This window comes from Perissodus microlepis, chromosome 17 (genome assembly GCF_051167445.1).
Source record: "Perissodus microlepis isolate ML-2025 ecotype Zambia chromosome 17, ASM5116744v1, whole genome shotgun sequence".
Taxonomy (NCBI): Eukaryota; Metazoa; Chordata; class Actinopteri; order Cichliformes; family Cichlidae; genus Perissodus; species Perissodus microlepis.
The window spans coordinates 29299894-29320406 of NC_140477.1; the positions used below are offsets into that span (position 1 = coordinate 29299894).

General features: G+C 39.2%; 2 protein-coding genes across 10 annotated transcripts; one reads left to right on the forward strand and one right to left on the reverse strand.

Moving 5' to 3' along the window:
* The first annotated feature begins 419 nt into the window (after positions 1–419).
* Positions 420–14657, forward strand: fxr1 (FMR1 autosomal homolog 1). Of its 9 annotated transcripts, XM_084910077.1 has the most exons (19): positions 444–530; positions 3855–3907; positions 4032–4125; positions 4229–4300; positions 4394–4542; positions 4755–4848; positions 5059–5175; positions 6625–6795; positions 8707–8785; positions 9038–9147; positions 9310–9398; positions 10025–10154; positions 10291–10513; positions 10728–10821; positions 10927–11036; positions 11363–11569; positions 11796–11873; positions 12524–12606; positions 12743–14657. In XM_084910077.1, the coding sequence occupies exons 1-19, from the start codon at positions 480–482 to the stop codon at positions 12929–12931; spliced, it is 2193 nt and encodes a 730-aa protein (XP_084766203.1). In that variant the 5' UTR covers positions 444–479; the 3' UTR covers positions 12932–14657. The 9 variants fall into 9 exon arrangements, with proteins under 9 accessions (XP_084766197.1, XP_084766199.1, XP_084766198.1 ...); XM_084910071.1 differs by lacking the exon at positions 10025–10154 and having other exon boundaries at positions 420–530; positions 9301–9396; positions 10288–10513; positions 11360–11569; positions 11796–11912; XM_084910073.1 differs by lacking the exon at positions 10025–10154 and having other exon boundaries at positions 420–530; positions 9301–9396; positions 11360–11569; positions 11796–11912.
* A 1094-nt stretch (positions 14658–15751) lies between these two features.
* Positions 15752–20302, reverse strand: dnajc19 (DnaJ (Hsp40) homolog, subfamily C, member 19). Its single transcript, XM_084910081.1, has 6 exons — positions 20176–20302; positions 19759–19810; positions 17756–17829; positions 17535–17614; positions 17245–17315; positions 15752–15909 (listed from the first exon to the last, which is right to left on the reverse strand). The coding sequence occupies exons 1-6, from the start codon at positions 20176–20178 to the stop codon at positions 15839–15841; spliced, it is 351 nt and encodes a 116-aa protein (XP_084766207.1). The 5' UTR covers positions 20179–20302; the 3' UTR covers positions 15752–15838.
* Positions 20303–20513: the final 211 nt, after the last annotated feature.

Genomic DNA, 20513 nt, shown 5'->3' on the forward strand with positions numbered 1-20513 from the left:
CGTAGTTCTGCAAGGAAACACTGCTCCGGAAACTGAAATGGGGATTTACTTTTTACTACAAGTATTGCAACTGGGTCAGCTATCGTGACTAGGTCAGTTTGGTTGTCTGTGTTATTGCAAAGAATGGAATAACATGTACTGAAAGTGATTTAGTAGGTGTCTTCTAATGGTCATTACAACAGCAAGAGTAGATACAGCAAATAGTAACTATAGCAACAAGCTCTGAATGTATGTTAGCAATAAAATGGGACTGAAACTACAAAACATAAATAAAAGGGCATTCATCTTTTGTAGTTTCATTTTTGGTTTGTCAGGTAAGCTACATTAGAATAACAAGTTATATTTTCATTTTAATTCAGTTTTGAATGTGCAAATTTTACATGTACTTGGTTGTTATACATTTTACTGGTGCTAAGATGTCAAGTCCTCCTGACGCTTGAAGGAGCACCTGTCGTCCCAACATCCTTTGCGTTTCCAATATGGAAGAACTGGCGGTGGAGGTCCGTGGCTCCAACGGGGCTTATTACAAGGTAAATACCGGCTTATCAATGCAGTTTCAAACATAAAAGTTGTTCATACGGTACAGTATTCTAGTTTAAGTCTCGTGGATTGTGGCAACATGATCCGACTTCCTCTGTACGTACCCGAGAGTTCGATATTAGCTTGTACTAGCAATGCTAGCCATAATTAGCAAGCTAAGCTAGCGTCACTCCCATGTCCTCGCCAGCTGACACTTTTGAGGACCTTTCTTCAAAGCCAGTTTGGAAGAACCGCAGTCTTGCATGGGATAACTTGAATACGTAACACAGGGCAGGTGTTATTAATTTTATTGGACTTCTTGTGCCGCTTTCTTGAGCTGAAAGTTAGCTAACTTGATAGTTGCCTAGCTGTTGACGTCGAAAGATGTTGCTGAAGTAAGTAGTATCTGCATGTGTCATCATTGGCTATTGAGCTGATATCAGAAACACGGAGGACCAGCCCATTATACCTTGACGCAGTTTATTAAAGTGTGTCGTGTTGTGAAGGCACCAAGGTTGGTGGTGTGAGAGTTTTTGAAGTCTCTCTGCACAGACTTCACGACTGACTGTCGCTGTCTATTATTTGATACTCCATCATGCCGAAGCTATTTTTCGGTATGTGTGAGCCAGCTGTTCCTTGTCAATCCCGACCAGCTGGCATGTCGAGTGGGTCACTGATACCATCGACTTTAAAGCTATTTCTAGACGTGCTGCCCACAGCAACACCCTCGCCTCTTCTCCCCCTGTGTCTCCTCTCTCTTCTCATTTTTCTCCAGACTTCCAAGTTTTTCTTTCTTGTCTCACCTTCACAGCCCATGACTTCTTTTGTACTACTGCATTTTCACACTGTTCTCATTGCTTTTCCTTATTTAACACACCCCTTTTTTCCTGGGCGATTCTGTCCACTCTGCCACCCTGTGTCTTAAACTCTTTAGACATACGTGTTTGTGCTTTCTTTGAATGTAATCAACACCGTCCTTCACGCAAGCGAGACACATGGCTTAAATAAGTGTCTGAACGCATTGAACCTGGGGTTCAGTACTTCCAAGTCTGGTGTGTAGTGTTGGGTACCTCACGTTTGACACTAGCACAGGCGTTGTGCCAAAAAACGATCCACTGCCAAAACTGATTTCTGATGTTTCTGTGTGTGCGTGTGTGTTTTCTTTTTGTTGGTGCTTTTTTAATGATATCTTTACTTATGTTGTTAAATAGACTGTAGTCATTAGGATTTATGTAGGAGTTATACGTTAAGTAAGGAAATTACTAGTTTTACAGTGTTTTTATGTCTCTCTGTTATTGTGCCTGTGTATGAAAGAACTGTGATGATATATTTGTTGCGTTTTCCACTGCCCTCTTGGCCAGATCTCTCTTGAAAAAGGCTTTTGTAATGTCAATAACACTTTCTGGATAAATAAAGGATATATAAAAGTAATTTTGCAGCTTCTACCCTGTGATAGGAATGTTGTTTCTAGCATCAAAATGACCTGATACCTTTCATAAGAGATATATTTGCCATATGTTTGACAGATTATAGCCTATCAAGTAATTTTACAACAGATTAAATACAGGCGATGATTTTTTTTGTCAAATGCTGGAAAGCAGTTCAAACTTAAACTTGCAAAACAAGTCCATACTTATCAAATATATCATTTTTTTTATTTATTTAGATATTTTACACACTAAACTATCTGTGTTGGTCGCTATCTGTTACCATCAGTGGTGCTGATGTCATTGTCACAGTGTTAGCATACCACAGTATTAAATAGTAGTGCTAGACTATTATCGGTTGTGGTTGCGTACTAAGGTTTCAGACATGCTATCTCACATAGTGTAAGAAAGTATGATTGTTTACTGCAGATAATACTCTAATATGCTAATGAATGCAGTGTTAAACATGTTAAAACATAAACTAAGACAGTGACAACAAAGCTCTCTTTCTCTGATAGTAATTGATCTAACTGCCGAATTACCTAAAGAAGCTCATGAAGCTGTCAGTGTCTCACTAAAATACTTTTCTTCAGTTCACTGCCACTGCCATTGTCCTTTGTTTTTGTTGTTCTTTTGTTTGTTTTTTGGTACGTTTTCTGGAAAGTTGCTGGTTTCACTGCCTGCAAGTTTGGCTTTGATTCAAAGACAGGAGGCCGAGCTGGAGGTGGCAGAAGTGAAGATGTTTAGATTTTCAGTAGAAAATGTAATGTAAGAACAAGATTAGAAATGAGTACATCAGAGCAACAGCTCAGGTTGAGCATATTGGAGACAAAGTTAGAGAGGCAAGGCTGAGATGGATGAAAAGGATGTTGAAGATGGAGCTGCCAGGCAGGAAGAAATGAGGAGGACATCACTGATGGTTTATGGATGTAATGATGGAGGACATGCAGACTGTTGGTGTGACAAAGAAGAATGCTAGGGATAGGGTGACATGGAAGCAGATGGTCTGCTGTGGCAACCCCTGAAGGAACCAGCTGAAAGAAGTCTTTGTTTATGGCTTTCAGATTTTACTAGTCCAGTTTTAAGACCTCTGCTGCTGAGATTTAACAACAGTGTGGTAGTTATTATATTTTTTCATCCATATGAAAAATTAAAGCCATCGACGATCAGTTTACTAATAGATAAATGCCTTGCTCTTATTTTGAAAGTTTTGCTGCTATTACTCATTGAGTGTTGTGGCAGTCATCAGTATCAGTCAGCTGCAATTGACAACCAACATCCTGAAAGTTGGAGTGAAGCTGTGGGAGGCTATGCTACTTGGTTATTAAATTATTTGCAGGGGAGAAAAGTATTTAAAAATCAGATAATATAAACACATTATGTAATTGTTCTTTTAAGAAAGCCAGTGTGTGCCTTCTATACACAAAAGCTCAAGATCACTTATCTGCGTGCACATGCCCACCTCCTCCACCAACAAATTGAATCTAAATCTGTGGGAAACATAGTTATGTTCACATTCAGTTTTACACTTTGTGCTGTCACACTGTATCCTAGTGTTTAACAAACGTGTTCAATTCGCTTCTTTTCATGCAGGGTTTTTAAGTATTTTAAATTCATTATTGTGCACATCCTTTTATACATCCTAGCACTTTTCTTCAAAATTGTTTGCTTGTGCTGTGCATATCTTAGCATGTTACTGTCAGTTGTATACAGATGAGACAGTGGCAAACAATCAGCAGGAGTGTGCATCTTGTCAACAATGCGTATATACTTTGTGTGCATGCACAAAATAAAAAAAAATGGGTTCCCATACCCAAAATGTCCCTTTCTCTGCTAGACATAAAAAACTCTTCTTTTAAAGCAGGAACTATATTTAACCGCTGATCTGTGTTTCTGTCCCTCCTGCAGGGCTTTGTCAAAGATATCCACGATGACTCTCTCACCATTGCCTTTGAGAACAAGTGAGTCTTTACTTCTTCTGCATTTGACCAGTTTTCATAAAACATGTAAATTTAATATTTTATCATAGATCCAGAACCACCATGTTTTAGGTAAAATAAAAAAATTGGGTCTTTTTTTTGTCAGTTGGCAGCCAGAACGCCAGGTGCCCTTCAGTGATGTCAGGATGCCCCCACCTGCTGATGTCAAGAAGGAGATTGGAGAGGGTGACGAGGTGGAGGTAAGGACACAGATATAAGTTCTCTCCTTTTTTATTTCCTCTTGTCCTCACCTGCTTCTTTCTATATGTGCCTTATCCTGCTTGTGTTTTCATCTCCTGGCAGATCTTTTCTAGAGCCACTGAACTTGAGCCGTGTGGTTGGTGGTTGGCTAAAGTCCGCATGATGAAGGGAGATGTGAGTAAAACCTTTTTTGTACATGTGACTATAGGCACTATGAAGAGTATCCTACTTATTCATTTTTTTTGTTGAACCTTTCCATATTTCCAGTTCTATGTGATTGAGTATGCAGCCTGTGACGCGACTTACAACGAAATAGTGACCTTTGAACGTCTGCGTCCGGTCAACACCAACAAGGCCATCACCAAGAACTCCTTTCACAAGTGCTTTGTCCCAGTTCCTCAGGATCTACAAGAAGCGTATGTGCAGCACCTTTACAGCAACAAAATTAGAGACAGACAGATTCTAACTAAATTCACAGGCTTGTTTAGTTCATTAGCAGTGAGAGTGTGTATATGCAGTAGAGCCTTTATTGTACCTCTTATATATGGTCTGTCTCGTTTTTTCAGTAGTTGTGAACTGTTTGTTTAAGGATTGGAAGGTAATATGTTTTTTTGTTTTTTGTGGACAGGTGCCAGAATGAAAATGCTCATAAAGACTTCAAGAAAGCCGTGGGAGCCTCTCACATCTCATACTGCCCTGAGACCAGCCAGCTAGTGATTGTGGTAACTGGCTTTCTGTGATTCTGTGGTGACATGTGGATATGTACAGTAGCACCAAGGCTAATGCACGATGTGCTACACCTTTTTCCTGCCCTGCATGTTTGTCTAATACATGACTCAGCTGTTCATTTCTTTTAGTGATTATGAGCAGAGGAGTATCCCCACATATTTGCATAAGTCTTTTTATTTCCTGTGTGTGTGTGTGTGTTTTAGTCCACCAACGAGACGACAGTGAAGCGTGTGTCTTTGCTGAGTGACATGCACCTGCGCAGCCTCAGGACCAAGCTACTTCTAATGTCACGCAACCAGGAAGCCACAAAACACCTTGAGGTAGGGTGATGGCAAGAAAAAGACCTGTTACTGAGATGTTCTGGGGTTACTGTATGCACTGTAGTTGCCTTGGAACAATCTAAGTTGGTAGTTCAGGCCATTTATTATGGTAAATGGCAAAATACAATCCTACTGCTTAAAGTAAGTTAAAACAATAGCCAAATTATACTTTTTAGTTGAGCAAGTGTCGTTTTGCTTATAGCTTTTTATTGTGCCATTTAGTATTGGGCAATGATCTCCAGAGACTGATTGTTGTATAATACCATAGTATAATACAATATAATACAATAATTGAGGTGGGAGAGTGGGGTTAACATAGTGCGGTGCACCTAATGCAAGCTGTGTGGCTGAAACTTAAAAATAAGAGAAAGAAAGAAAGAAGTAGGTAAGCAAGTTTATTTTCTACTTCCAGTTCAAAAAGAACTAACGTGTGCTGTTCCAGCAGGGTGGCCTTCATATACAGCAGGGATGGGGGAACTCCAGACCTCAAGGGCTGGTGTCCTGCGGGTCCTTGATCCAACACAGCTGATTTAAATGGCTAAATTACCCTCTCAACATGCCTTGAAGTTCTCCAGAGGCTGGTAATTAAGTAATCATCTGATTCAATGTGTGCTGACCCAGGGTGATATCTAACATCTGCAAGACACCGACATTTCAGGCCTGGAGTTCCCCACCCCTGATATAAAGTGATGGATGATTTAGCCTATCATTGGGTGATTGTAAGTAGGCGGATGATAGCTGAACAGCAAAAACTGTATAAAGTTATAACATTTGACAGACTTTTTTCTTTAACTAAACTTTTTTTCAACAAACTTGTTCAGTCTGTTTTGATTGTTTTGTTTTTTTAATTTCATTTTCTTTTTGAAGTAGCTCACCTGTCTCTGCTCAGCCCTGCATCATGTGCTCCTCAAACATTTTAATCTTTTAATCTAAAGAAGTTAAGGAAAGAAGACAAAGTAGCATCTTTCCAAATACTTTAAAGTCACATCTACAGACAGGAATCCTCTTCTTCTTTGACCTCTACTTTTGTGATGGTGGATCAGTGTAGCCGTTTCTTACAGAGTTTGAAGTTGCATCTGTGTCACAAGTGTCAGTAATATGTAGAAATACTGAAATGAAGATATAGTGAAGCTGATAAAGTTAATGACTCATGGATCTGATAAGTGTAATGTAATGCATGGAAAAACAAGACAAAAAAATGTCTTGATTGGCAAGCCACTAGCAGTTACTCTGATCATTGTCAGTCCATGAGCTCAGCATCCTTGGACACAACCATATTACCAAAGATATTTCAATAATCTTAACCTCTGTAAGGTCGAGCATTTAGTTTTTGAGTTTAAATTAACAGTACGCTTAAATTTGTTATTGTTCAGTTTTTGTACAGGATGAAAGCTTCAGGCAGAGCTGACTGAGTTCATTGATTGTGACTATGTCTTGTGTTTTTCGTAGAACTCCAGGCACTTGGTGTCTTCCTTCCAGGAGGAGTTTACAGTGAGACTGGATCTAATGGGCCTGGCCATTGGCAGCCATGGTAGCAACATCCAGCAAGCCCGGAAGGTTCCAGGTGTAACTGCCATTGAGCTGGATGAGGAGTCAGGCAATTTCAGGATTTATGGGGAGGTAGGTTGGTAATACAGGGGGTAGTAGGATTACTGGATTGTACACCGGGTAAAATAACTATTAAACACGTCACAAATGATCTAAGTCACTTTTTAAAGATGCTATTGACATAAAATTCTCACCAGATGTCGGCCAATCCATACATGCAAAGAAATCAAACCATAGATGTCCATAAATTATGTGTAATAATGAGAAATGTCTCAGTTACTGAAGTTCATTCAATACTTTGTACAAAAGCCTTTGTTGGTGACGAGAGCTTCAAGGCGCCTCCTGTATGGAAAAGTAGTTGTAATGTGGGATTTATGTGATTCTTCCACATAACTAGTCTTTAAATCCTAAAGGGCTCTTCTATGAACTCTGAGTTTTAGTTCTTTCTCTAAAAATTTTATAAAGGATTCAGGTCAGGTGATTGGCTGGGCCATTCTAGCAGCTTTTTCTTCCTCTGAAACCAGTTGAGAGTTCACTTGGCTGTATGTTTTTGATCACTGTCTTGCTGAAACATTCACCCTCATTTTATCTTCATCATCCTGGTGAACGGCAGCCAATTTTTATCAAGAATGTCATGGCACATTTTCCCCGTTCATCCTTACTTCAATAATATGAAGCGTGCCAGTGCTGTATGCTGAAAAACAGCCCCACACCATGATGTTCCCACCTACAAACATCACCGTTGGTATGGTGTTTGTGGGGTGATGCAGTGCAGTGCCTTATGGCATCCAAAGGGTTCATTTTGGTCTCATCTGACCAGACTGTTTCCTCTGAGTATTTCACAGGCTTGTCTAAATGTTGTTCAGCAAACCTTAAACACGCTTCAACATGCTTTTTCTTCAGCAATGGAGTCTTGCATGGTGAGTACAATTGTACTAAAACAATTGTACCTGCTGATTCCAGGTCTTTCTGTTGCTGGGCTCTTGAACAACTGTTTTGATAATTCTTTTCACTCCGCTGTCTGAAATCTTATAGGGAGGTCGTTTTATGTTGAAAAATTTGCAGCAATAAGGTTGTGAAGGTCTTGCGAGAGCTCATTGGTTTTACCCATCTTGTGTGTTTCTTGTGAGACATCTTAGTAATGGGACAGCTTTTTATAGGCCATCAGTTGGGACTGAATCAGCTGATAATGAATTTGCACTAAGTGGGAGGATTGCTTTCTAGTTACTGATAGCTAGTGTCATGATTTTCCATGCCTTTTTTCACATTTTTCATGGGTTGTTACCAATGTCTGGTGATAATTTGATGTCAAAAGCACCTTTAGAAACATATTTACTTAGAGAATTGGTGACCCGTTCAATACATATTTTACCCTCTGTATATAAAAGCAAAGTAAAAGTAATTTGCACATCAAAATCAGTAAATATTTAGTATTTTATCTAGCTTAAATTGGCTAAATTGTCTTTCAGTATATATTGAATTATCAGCAGGGCTTTATTATTCTATACAACAACATGGTTGTTACTCACGTCTTAGCTCCTGCCAGTGAGGATGTGAGAAAGAGAAGTGACGACGAGGGTGACATGGTGTTTAACATGTGCACTTAAACTGGTAAACGGTATAGATGCTTTCTCTAATGGTGAACAAGAAGAGAAGTAATAACATATCTTTCTTATGAAATTGTTGCTTTTAGTTGACGAGATTCCTACAAAGAAATGAACACCATTTAAAGAATCCATAATTATTCCTGTATGGCAGGTTATGTGTGAAGTAATATGAAAATGCTGACATGAAATTGGATTTGCTAAGTCTCTTTTTTTAATGGTCTCACATAGAGAATGTTATTTATAAGAGAAATAGCGTGGGACTCTTTAGACGTGCTCTTTGTGTAAATACTGTACATGTTGTACAGTGGTAACTGGGTTGTGTATATGTTTTAGCTGAGTGTGTAATATATGTAAGCGACCCTGTGTCTTCCTTTAGACAGCAGAGGCAGTAAAGAAAGCCAGAAGCTTCTTGGAATTTTTAGAGGATTCGGTCCAGGTGCCAAGAAACCTTGTTGGTAAGTAGATTCAACTATTTTAAGAAGGGTATAAAGAAGTTGGTATTTAGTAACAGCAATGAGTAATTAGTAACAAGTCATTCATTCATTCAGTACATTATTTGCTCAACTTCTCAGCAACATGAATCACATTTTTAAACAAAAACTTTCATATACTGTGCTTATATATCCTCAGTTTACTAGTGTCTCATCTTTTTGACCTAAGCTGCGATGTCCCACCTTTTGATCTTTTTCTCTTTTCTTTGTCTTTAGGCAAAGTGATTGGTAAAAATGGTAAGGTCATCCAGGAGATAGTGGACAAGTCCGGTGTGGTGCGTGTCAGGATAGAAGGAGACAACGATACCAAGCAGCCCAGACAAGAAGTAAGCCTGCTACTGCGATGTGTTTACCCCCAACTGATAAAGCACTGATCACTATGACAGATGTTTAAAAGTCTATAGGAGTCAGAGAGTACAAACAGTGTCATTTAGTTGGACAGTCCCATATTAACATCTGTGTTGTGTTTTTTTGTTTTGTTGACACAGGGAATGGTCCCATTCACATTTGTCGGCACTAAGGAGAGCATTGGCAACGTTCAGGTCTTGTTGGAGTACCACATCTCTTACCTAAATGTACGAGCACCTTTGTGTGTGAGTGTGCACGTGTGTCTGCGTGTTGCGTTTGCTAACCTTTTTCAAATGCTGCAATGTGAATTCCCAGCTATCTCAAGCTGCTTTTAATGTCCACTCTGGCACAAGACTAATGACACTGCCTGGCTTTTAGCATGGAAACAGCACACAATAAACATTGCTCAAGCAGGATTGCTTTTTGTATGTGCTTTGCAGATAGTGTTCTCAGATGTGTTATTATAATTTCTTATATTTAAATTGATTTGAATATTAAGTGCAGAAGGATGGATAATATGTTTGTATGCAGTAAATAGAAATAATATTAAAATAATTGACAATATTGTCAAAATATTTCATATTGGAGGCCGTTACTTTAGTTACAATGAAGCCTTCGTTTCCATATTGATGAGCTGGATTTTAATTTACCACCAATTCAGTCTTTAGCAAGTAATCTTATATAAAAACGTAGTGCAGGATTCATAGATATGTGAAATTTGCTCTTCTGCAGTCTGTATTTTGCTGTGTATCCATTTTGCACCATGTGTATGTGTGTGTCCTGTGCTGTTTGCATGTTTTGTGCTGCGTTGGTGCTTCGTGTGTGCTTTGTTTTGCACCGTTTGTGTGTGTATGACATGGTGGAGCTACTTGCAGAGGGCGCGCAGCTAGCGGAAGAGCTGAGGCAGATTGTGGATTATACACAGGGAGGCAGCCTAGCAAGATTAAGAATAAACAACACAAGGCGAATTGGATGTGATGTAGATGTGTGTATGGTCATTATGCATGTGTGTGCCGTGATGACTATTTTAAAACAAAGCTCTCAGATTTTCATTTTTTATTTATTTAGTTTAGAACGTACTGCTTTTTTGTGTTATTTATCGTCTTCCTTTGCTCTAGGAGGTGGAGCAGCTTCGTCTGGAACGGATGCAGATTGACGAACAGTTGCGTCAGATTACCCAGGGCCACCGACCAGTTGACAGGGACAGGGGAGAGAGGGGGGAGAGAGGAGGCGGGTATAATACAGAAAACAATGCCAATGCCTCCTCTACGTCCGTGCATGGCAGTCGCTCTTACAACAGCCGAGGGCGTGGACGCAGGGGCCACAACTACAGCACTGGATATGGTAGGCATCTCTAAAAATCAAACGCTATATGTGCAAAAAAATCACATATACAGTAAAATCATGCAGGAGGTCAAATGTTTGGATTGTTCGCACCTATAACAAGGTGTATAACTATCTCCTTCTTTCTCCCTCTTTGTTCTATCCTTTTTATGTGGGTAATTCTTTCTTTCTTTCTTTTTTTTTTGTCTTCTCACGCGTGTTTGGTTGCACTCAGGCAACACCTCAGAGCAGTCCAACGCCTCTGAGACAGATTCTGAGCGCAAAGATGAGCTGAGTGACTGGTCTCTGGCTGGAGAAGATCATGAAAGGTGAGCTTACTATAATCCATATATTGCATTATCTCACCAGTTTTTGACTAAACTGCTGGTTGCTGTTCTGTGTGATCTATTTCATTTGGTTTGGTGGACTTGCAGGGAGCGGGAGAGAGGCCCACGGCCACAGAGAGATGGCCGCAGAAGGCCAGGACCCGGCCGAGGAAGGGGAAGGGGACGTGGAGGAAGAGGAAGTTACAGCAACAGCTCTGGTAAAATTGATAATTCAAGGAAAGTAGGGACACTCTAATTTGTCTAGGGAGCTTGGAAAGAAAAGCGTCTGGACTTCTTTAAGTTTGCTTGAAGACGTTTCATCCAAGAAGCTTCTTCAGTTCTGGACTGAAGCTTTAAGTTTCCTTGAAACGTCTTTCAGGAAACTTAAAGAAGGCCAGAAGCTTTTCTTTCCAAGTTCCTTAGACTACGACCTGGATGATTGGGAACCTTCACAGACATATTGACACTCTAAGTTATCATTTTCTTCTGTTAAAGTTCTGTTTGAAAGTTTTTGCCTATTAATCCGATCCTGTATGTGTAGCAGGGCCTCGAGACCATGAGGATAACCATCACTATGGAGCCTTGGAGGTAAACACAGAGACCGATCAGACAGCTGATACAGATGCTAGCGACTCCAACTTGCCTGCTAACCGCCGCAGAAGATCTCGGCGACGCAGAACAGACGAGGATACCACTCTGATTGATGGCATGAGCGAGTCAGACAACGCCTCTATGAGTGAAAATGGAACAGGTATGAACGTTACTAGATGTTTGTTGTTGTTGTTGTTGTTGTCTCACACAGTGTATTCAGGTTATACCGACTGCTGTTCTGAGCTGTCAGGACTGTGCAGCAGTGCATCATTTCTATTTTGAAACATAAAGGGCGTCAGTGCAGCTCAAAGTAGATCACAATTGTAGATCACGATGTAAGTCCCTCCACCCCAATCCCTCTGTTTGTGATGACCTGACACCTTTAGATGACCAGGAAGCTAAACCTCAACGTCGTAATCGTAGCCGACGTCGCAGAAACCGTCTGCCTGAAGAGAGGCAGCCAGGTAACCAGGCAACTGGATCACCTAGTGTGCCCTCCTCCAGTGAGCACTCTGAATGACTTGACTAAAAAAACCTTGTGTTTGTTTGTGTTCCACCAACACCATGCTAAACACAAACTATGGAAAACTTGGCTTTTGCTATTTGATTCAATATGGCTGATCAATACTGTAATATAGCATTTTCTAACAAGGTTTGGTACGTAGAAATATAAATATGCATCTCTTTTTTAGCATAAAACCTTTTTTTACTAATAACTTGGTCACAACTTGCTTTTGCTTTGTCATGCTGACATTAACAGCAATTAATAGTCTTGTTTGTGTGGTGTGTCATTGTAAATTGTTCTAACATATTTTGGTGTAATCTTGAATCTAAAATGCATAATTAGTAAAAAGTTATTCTCAGACTGTGAGAAAGGGCACTTTTTCTTTAACTGTGTACACAGGTTTAATTAATAGTAATTCACTTCACACTGCAAATGCTGCTGTTGTGTGTGTTTCACTAATCTACAAGAACTGTGACTAAAGACGATACAATCCTGATGAAGTTTGGAATATCTGAAACAGATTTGTGCAGCATTCCTCTGCTCTGATATGAAGGAGTCAGTCTTCATGTGCTTTCATAGTTTATTTTCTCTGTTGTTGTATTTGTGCAGTTACTGTGGCTGACTACATATCCAGGGCTGAGTCTCAGAGCAGACAGATGATTGAGAAGGACTCCCAGAAAAACAAGGATGTGGTCAGTACCTAGTTTACAATATCCTCACTTCTCGCTGCTTTAAATGCCTGGCAGTCACTGGTGATTTAGTGTGAATCCATTCATTCGTCATTCTCTCTCACCCATCACGCACTGTTTGTCCCACCTTTCTGTTTAGGGTCAGGTGGATGTCATCGCTGAACACAGCCCAAACTCTGCCGTGGCAACCACTAATGGTTCTAACGGTGCAGCCGATGGCGACGGCAACAATGGCACAAGAGCTCCCAGGTCTTCCACTGAGAAGTCCACTAAAGTCTCCTACAAGGAGGAATCTAACCCACAAGCTGTTGTTAATGGACTCTCCTAGTCAGGGCAAGGAAAATGGTTTCAAATATTTGAACTTCTAGAGCTGCACTTGATTGAATCTCCATGACTGGAGCAGCTTCAGAAGTGAACCATAACATTTAAAGCACTGTTTTCTCTCTCTCTCTTTTTTATTTTAGATTTTCCAAATATTTGTGACCTGTTCCGCTGTGCAAATTTCAGAGGTCAGAACCTGAACCTCCCTTTTTACACCTGTTTTATCCAACTATTCATTTCACTTTTTTTTTTTTTTTTTTTTTACAATAGTTCTTCCTGTATGAGCTTGCCAAAGATAGTCAAACACACATAAACTTACAGATGTGTACATGAACTGTGCTTTTCAGTCCTGTCTTCACTGAGAGCTCTGGGAGAGGCTGCACTGAGTACAGCGTTTATTAAATCAGACAGGGATTCCACTCAAACCCATACTGTGGTATGAATGCAGCAGTCCTTTTTCTATTCGTAGAAACATCACAGCAGGGTTTTAAAAAGCCTTTTCCTAGTTGGATCCAGAAAAATGCTTCCATAAACTTATTTCAGGATGTAAATTAACTGATCTGCATGGGCAGTAGCACAGTGCAGATTGGCTTGTTGGAAACCCCAAGTATGTTTAACATACACGTGATTAGCTGTCGTGCCTTGAGAGTAGATTCAACATGTTGTTGCCTGGCTCTTCATGCCATCTGAAATCCTTTCACCTGTTTCTGTGTTAGCCTTCATCTGCCACAACGGAACCAGACACGGCGTCTCCATGTGCTAAATGTTTCTTATGGTACTGCGGGAGGTGAAGGCAACCACTAAAACACCCCAAAAGGATTTTAGGGGCATCTTTTTAAAGTCAGGAGTGTTTGTTCTCGTTGTGGGGAGGGTGGGGATGAATCCAGTTATCCTTTTTATATATATATATATATATATATATATATATATATATATCTCTGTTGAAGAATTTCACATTAGCTGCTTCCTGTTTTTCCAATATGCAACCACTTGGGTCACAGAAGAAATGCTTTTACATCGTGTCTGGAAAAGAAACTGTAGAAGAGTTGTTTTCTTTGCACTGAAACATAACCTTTCTTCTGTTTAAAACGTGATTGTAGTTGAGTCTGAAAACTGGCTTGTTACCGTTTAGTGCTGGACAGATATGTACCATCAGTGCTCGGTCACCTGGAAACATCTCATTCCTAAACATTGTTTCATTACGTACATCACGAGTAATGCTTGATGCTGATTAATTTTTTCCCTCACTAGGAATTCAATAAAGTCACTTGAGTTTCTTTTAGGGTATTGTCCACTTTTATCTGCCCACTGTTGGGGAAAACAGAGCCCTGTAAAAACCGACCGAGATGTTTCCAGAAAACCTTGCCCAGGTGACGATGTCATTTTCATGGTTCTTCCACACTGGCTGGCTGGAAACTGGTCATGACTGTTCCACTAAGGAAGGAGATATATTTGGTTTATTTATTTTTAAGAAAATGTACAGTATTTAAAAAAACAAACAAAAACAATCTCTTCTGTTTTCTTGACACTAAGATGCGACGCTTAGAGGTTTTCTTTTGGGACAAATTTGGACTACTGAGAGTTGTGACATCCCAAGTGTTTTTGTTGGGTCAACTACAGTAAAGTTTTTTTTGTTGTTTTTTTAAGGATCGTCTGGTTGGTTGATGTGCAATATGTTTTGTATGCAGGTGGTTCTTAAATAAACTTGATCTTTCGTGTAGATCTAAAACCCATCTCTGTGTCTTGCTTGTGACTGTTAGCTGTACACATACTTTTCAGGAATGCTGCGTCGCTGCATTGTGTGGAGATTCTGATTTGGATAGTGAATGTGACAATAACCTGTGTTTACTGATGTGTAAAGTATACTGGTGCAGTTCGAGTTTATTAAACAAGGTTTGTCTTTTTCAAAAACTGAGACATGACCCACATCATCTAACTCTTGACCAAGTTTATTGAAAAGTGTCTTGTTAGTTTTTGTATTATCCTGCAGCCAGAAAGATTATTAAATGTATGAATACAATGTAGGCATCCTTTACTAGCCATGATTTGTATATGATAGCTGTGGTGTCTCTTTTACAAGTTAAAAACTTATGAAATGAGAAATAGGAAAAGTTGTCTTTGGCTGAATGTAATGAAGTGTTTTCACCACAGATGGGATCCTGCCAACACACCCTCTTGGCTTCTGTGGAGTCACAGGCAGTTTCATGTTGCTAGGTTCACAGACTTAGAAGCTGTTGATTTGGTCACCACTCATGTTTCAGTATCCATCAGACAGAATTTCTTTTTCAGCATACAACCGGCTTCTTTTCACTGGCGAAGCTTCAAAACATTTCCATATGCAAATGCAAAATGTTTCACCTGCTTAAGTTGATTTAAACCACAAATCTGCTTTTGAGTGAATTAACCAGTTACGTTGGAACATCGCATAAGTGTCAGTAAGCACAGAAACTTTTTTGAAGTTTCTGCTAATGCTACAGTGTTCAAACCAACTAACATTTTACCACATTAACAACAGCGTGCTGTCTGCTGTCGCTAAAAAAAGACATTGTCAAGTTAATGCAACATAATATTCACGTCCAAATGTATCTAGTAAAATCACAAGTAGAAAAACTGTCTTTGTTCTCTCACAAAATGCATAATACTCAATGACTCCATTAAGTTTAGTAACTGCTTATGAGACATCTGTAGGTTGGACTAAGAAACACACTTCATGTGTGATCTTAAAAAACGCAAAACAACAATTTGAAGTTCTGTCAAATGGAAACCTCCTTATAGAATTTCACAAAGTCAATATAAACTGAGCAGTAATAATGACAGGATTCTGGTCTGCACTTGTACAGTGTGATTTTATTTTTAGAACAATCAGTTAGAAAAACTTTCAAGTCAGTCAGTGCATGAATAAGCATCTCCACTTTTATTTCTTGGCCTGCCCGTCCATCAGATCCTTTGCTTCGTTTATCTTTGCTGCTAAGTAGGGAGATCCACCTGCAACACACACACACACACACACACACACACATAATCACACTTCACGTTGAACAACAAAACAGTTTCTTTTACTATGCAGGATGTTGACAATACACCTAAGACCTGTTAACAGACTTGCCACTCATGCTTAACAGCTCAGGACTACATTCTGAAGTTAAATGTTATGTAAACTTTATTTATACAGCACCGTTCACAGGTCAAAACCTACAAAGTGGGTAAATAAAAACAATAAAAACAGGCATATAAAAACACAGAAGATAAAACGATAAAACAGCATACATATGACATCATACAGCCTAAAACTAGTTAAAAGCCAGTCTGAATAAGCGAGTCTCCAGCTGCTTGATTTTTTTGCATGATCAGCTTTTCATTGTAAATAAAGTGCAATTGTGAAACGTGGTCACCGATTTTTACGAAGGTTCTCGAGCCAGTGCAGTGTTTTCCAGAACAGAGCTGTGTTGGTTTTTCTGCAGTGATGCCTCAGACTTGTGTGCACAAATACCAGGAGGGTTGAAAGCTTTTAAAGTCTGAGAAGAACTTTATTCCTTGATTTTATTTTTTTGTTGACTGCAAACAAGTTTGAAACTATTTTATTGTTTTATACACCTTGATATATAATCCTACAGCTGAACACCTCTCTGGACTTTGTGGACCTTGTATCATATTTGTACATTTGGCAGGACTATGTCTGAATGAACTTTTTATGCTTATTCTTTACTCTCAGACCACTGGCTGCAGCTGAGTTAATAAAGCTAAAACTGTCTTACACACATGGAGCATTCACTTTTATTCTGTCAGCCTACTTTGTGTCTTAATCATAGAGCTGTGATACTTATGTCTTTTATACATTTGGTCTTTTTCAGTCTTGACCCAAGTCCTTAAAGCACACAGGCATTCTTACATTTTAACACTAAACTACTGCACAGTGCTTGACATTTCCAGACACTGACACTGCTAACTTGACTGCTTTCAGCCTAAACTGTGTGCTTAACCTCTTCATGTTTTGTATCATCTTACTTTCTTCCCCCATTTTTGTAAAAATTCTGTTGCTCTGCTTTCAGTATACATGTCTCTGATTGTTCTGATGCTTCAACGCAGCCATTTTTATCCAAATTTGCTGACAGCTACACTGGGAAGTCCCTGCTTGACTTATAAAGTTGACCACCGTTGTAGGCAAAGGCAAGTGAAGCCAGATAATGGAAAGATACTCTGAGTATACTGAACTTTGTTCATAGTATTTTAGTAGTATTTTGTTTATTTTTTATTTTCACTAGATAACAGACTCATCAGAAAAATAATCAGTCTTTGAGTAAGCACTAAGCTTTCTCTTACCTCTATCTGGATGGTTCAGGATCATCAGTTTTCTATGAGCTTCTCTGATCTTATTCTTGTTGGCTGTGGGACTGAAGACAGAATAGTGGTGCAACAGTAAATGTATGTAACAGTGAATTATTATGAGTGATTAGTGGTGGTTGTTAAATGTGCTGCTGTAGTGGAGAGACTACAAACAACACAACAAGGTAGTCGTGCAGCACAAGACCAAACCTCTCTGAACCTGGAAGTATTGTAACATCACAGATAGACTAAGAATCAGTGCTGAGTGCTGATCAGCATCCACATACCTGACACCTAAAACCAGAGCAGCTTCTCTCTTTGTCATCTTTGGTTCAAATCCACCTCTATAGTAGCCTCCTCCAAATGCCTGAAACAATGTGTACAGTCGAGGTTACGAGTTAGGAAAGAGAAAACTAAATGCAGACTGAATGCAAAGACCAACATGTGTCTGTGTTTTCTGCACATCAAACTGGCAGAGTTATATCAGCAAACACGGGTTCCTTCTTACAGTTTTAGGGAAGCTCTGAAGGGCCTGTTTCATCTGGGGTTCCATCTGCTTCATGGCCTGCATGGCATAGCGACCTGGTACATGAAAAAGACAAGACGTTTACAGTGATGGGCAAATCCACTTAATCTCAGATGACAAATCAATCTGTGGATTTGTCCCTTAAATGTTTTACTGTTAACACTGATGCGGTTTAGGGTTGGGCGCTGGAGCAACTAACAATACTTTTCCCACGATAATGCTACTATCACAGTACAACAATACAGATACAGTACTTACACTACAAGACAACCTGTAATATATGAAAATCTGAGAATATATTAAATAACAAAAAAATCACCTAGACTCACCTAGCTTAACCGAACTACCAAAAAAAATTGTCTTACATCCACTGAGGTCTTCAGTTTCTGCTTAATAATTTATATGTTGAAAATCAATAAAAAGCCACATAACTTAGAAACTATGATTCTTACAAGTGTGTTGTGTACTGTAAACATATAGAGAGCGTTGTGTAAAGATTTAAAATATCATCACATTTGACCTCTGACCTCTCCTTTAAAGTCAAAGAATGTCAAACTTTCATCTTTTATCTGTAAAACTACTTCAAGTTCTACTACCTTTGTTTAGGACATGATACTGGTATATGGGGATTCTAAAAGTCACATCATAGTTTGCCTCCAAATATCATGTCACCTCTCCCCTCACTTTTACATTTCACGCCTGCCTTTCTTTCAAGTTTATTAATATTATACAATAAACTCCAGTTATTCATGTCCACCTATTTACAAATTAACACCTATAATCCATGACCTACTCCAAAATAATGTTTGTGGAATCAAAGTAAGCATGTCATGCCACCCTTATCTGATTTTTTCCTGCACTTCAAACTTCCTAAACTTTATATAATACTACTCCCTTAAAAGTAAATACTGCCCAGAGATTAAACGACGTTGGCAGAGGTTTGCACTCTCAGGTTTCTGTAATGTAACTGTTCTTCATAATTTAAAATCTGCTTTGGAGCGAGGAGCATTCACATACTGTTAAATTAAACCTTAAACACAAGGTTTCATGTAGTTTCTGTCAACACACACAGGACTTGCCCTTGACCTACTGATAGATGACAAACGGAAAACCAACATAAACATGAACGATAAATCATTCAGTGGTTTGGGTTTTGAGTCAAAAAGAATCTGTTATGATATGGGAGAGACAACAACAGTCTTCCAAAATATAATATTTATCATTTGTGATGACGGTGCTGCAAAACACCAACTATTATAACTGCAAGTCTATTAGTCAGACTGTAAATCTGTGTTTCACACCAGCCTTCCTTCCCTTTAGATGAAATGCATTTACGAAGTGCTTTTCCACTCGCAGTCTACAAACATTTCTAACAATGCTTTTTACTATACATACTATGCATGGAAAGCTCTGTGCAGTCACACTGCTGCTGCGCTGCCTGCAACATGTTTTGCATTTAGGCTGCATTGTGTGTTTAACCTTTTTCTATGTTAAACATTAAAATTTGCTTTACTTTTGTTAAATATGCGGCTCTGCTCTATATGTTTGTGATCAGTCACTCGCTGCCAAAACCGCCTCTTTTATGCGAGCGGTGTCATTGCTTGACCAGGAAATCCAGGGTCGAGTTACTGAGTTGATATCTAGCTTAACCTGGCTAGATATCAACAGTTATATTTTCTTCATTACATTATTTGTAAGACAGTTTAAGCCTTTTATTCCTGCTCGGGATAGTATATTAAGCAAAATGACACTATAAATGTGCAGAGTGCAAATAACACTATTAAAAAGTTGTCAAAAACATATGTACATTTACAAAAATAGAACTATGTAGAGCTATTTTTATGTCATCCATATATGTGTATGCATTTTGTTTAATAGTTTCCTTGCAATTCAAGTGCTTTGTACTGAAGTTCAATGTCCATGGTGCTGTACACTCGTGAAACCCTGTCTGACAAAGTTAACAACAAAATTTTCCAGTCACGGACCTGCAAATCCAGCTGCTGCCAGAGCCAGTCCCACTGCCACCATGGAGCTGGCCTGCGGAGGCAGAAAGGTGGAAATCAGAAAGCTTCAGGACATTAGGGGATACAACGCAAATCGGCAGACCAGTGACCGCGTTGGAGCACGCTGCGAAACCCAAGCGGCGTGTTTACATTTGATTTAAACCTATCAATGGTCCAATTATCAGGCTAATAGTGACGTGCTGGTTAAAATAAGAAGAACACCAAACTTTAGCTTAGCTTGGTCCTGTCGTGTTGGTTCATGTAGGGTCATATGCACGTTTAAGTAAAGCTAACACTAGCTTAGCTATTAAAAATAACGCCTTCAAACGCTATTTCCGTAGTCTCTCGAGCATGCAACCATTTTCACATTTCATGTGGTAAATCACGATTTCAACTTACCATGTTTCTGTGTTATGTTCCGTTTATGCTGAAGATTACGACCATAACTTTTGACCTCTCATGTTTTCGTGGCTCAGGCGTCCATGTGTTTATGCCGGAAATGAAAGAGAGCTGTCGTAAACGCCGGGTAAACGCAACTCACAGCTGTTTCCTTGGTTTCTAAAGTTTGTGTTTATTCCTGGATAAATAAAAATTTGCGGGACAATGTGAAAGTTATTTGACTTTATAAAGCCATACAGTTAAAAGAAAAAAAATACAGGTTAAAAATTTTAAGGGAAACATTTTTTAAAAGGAAAAAAAAAATGAAAATAATACTTTACCCAGTTTATGTCAATGAA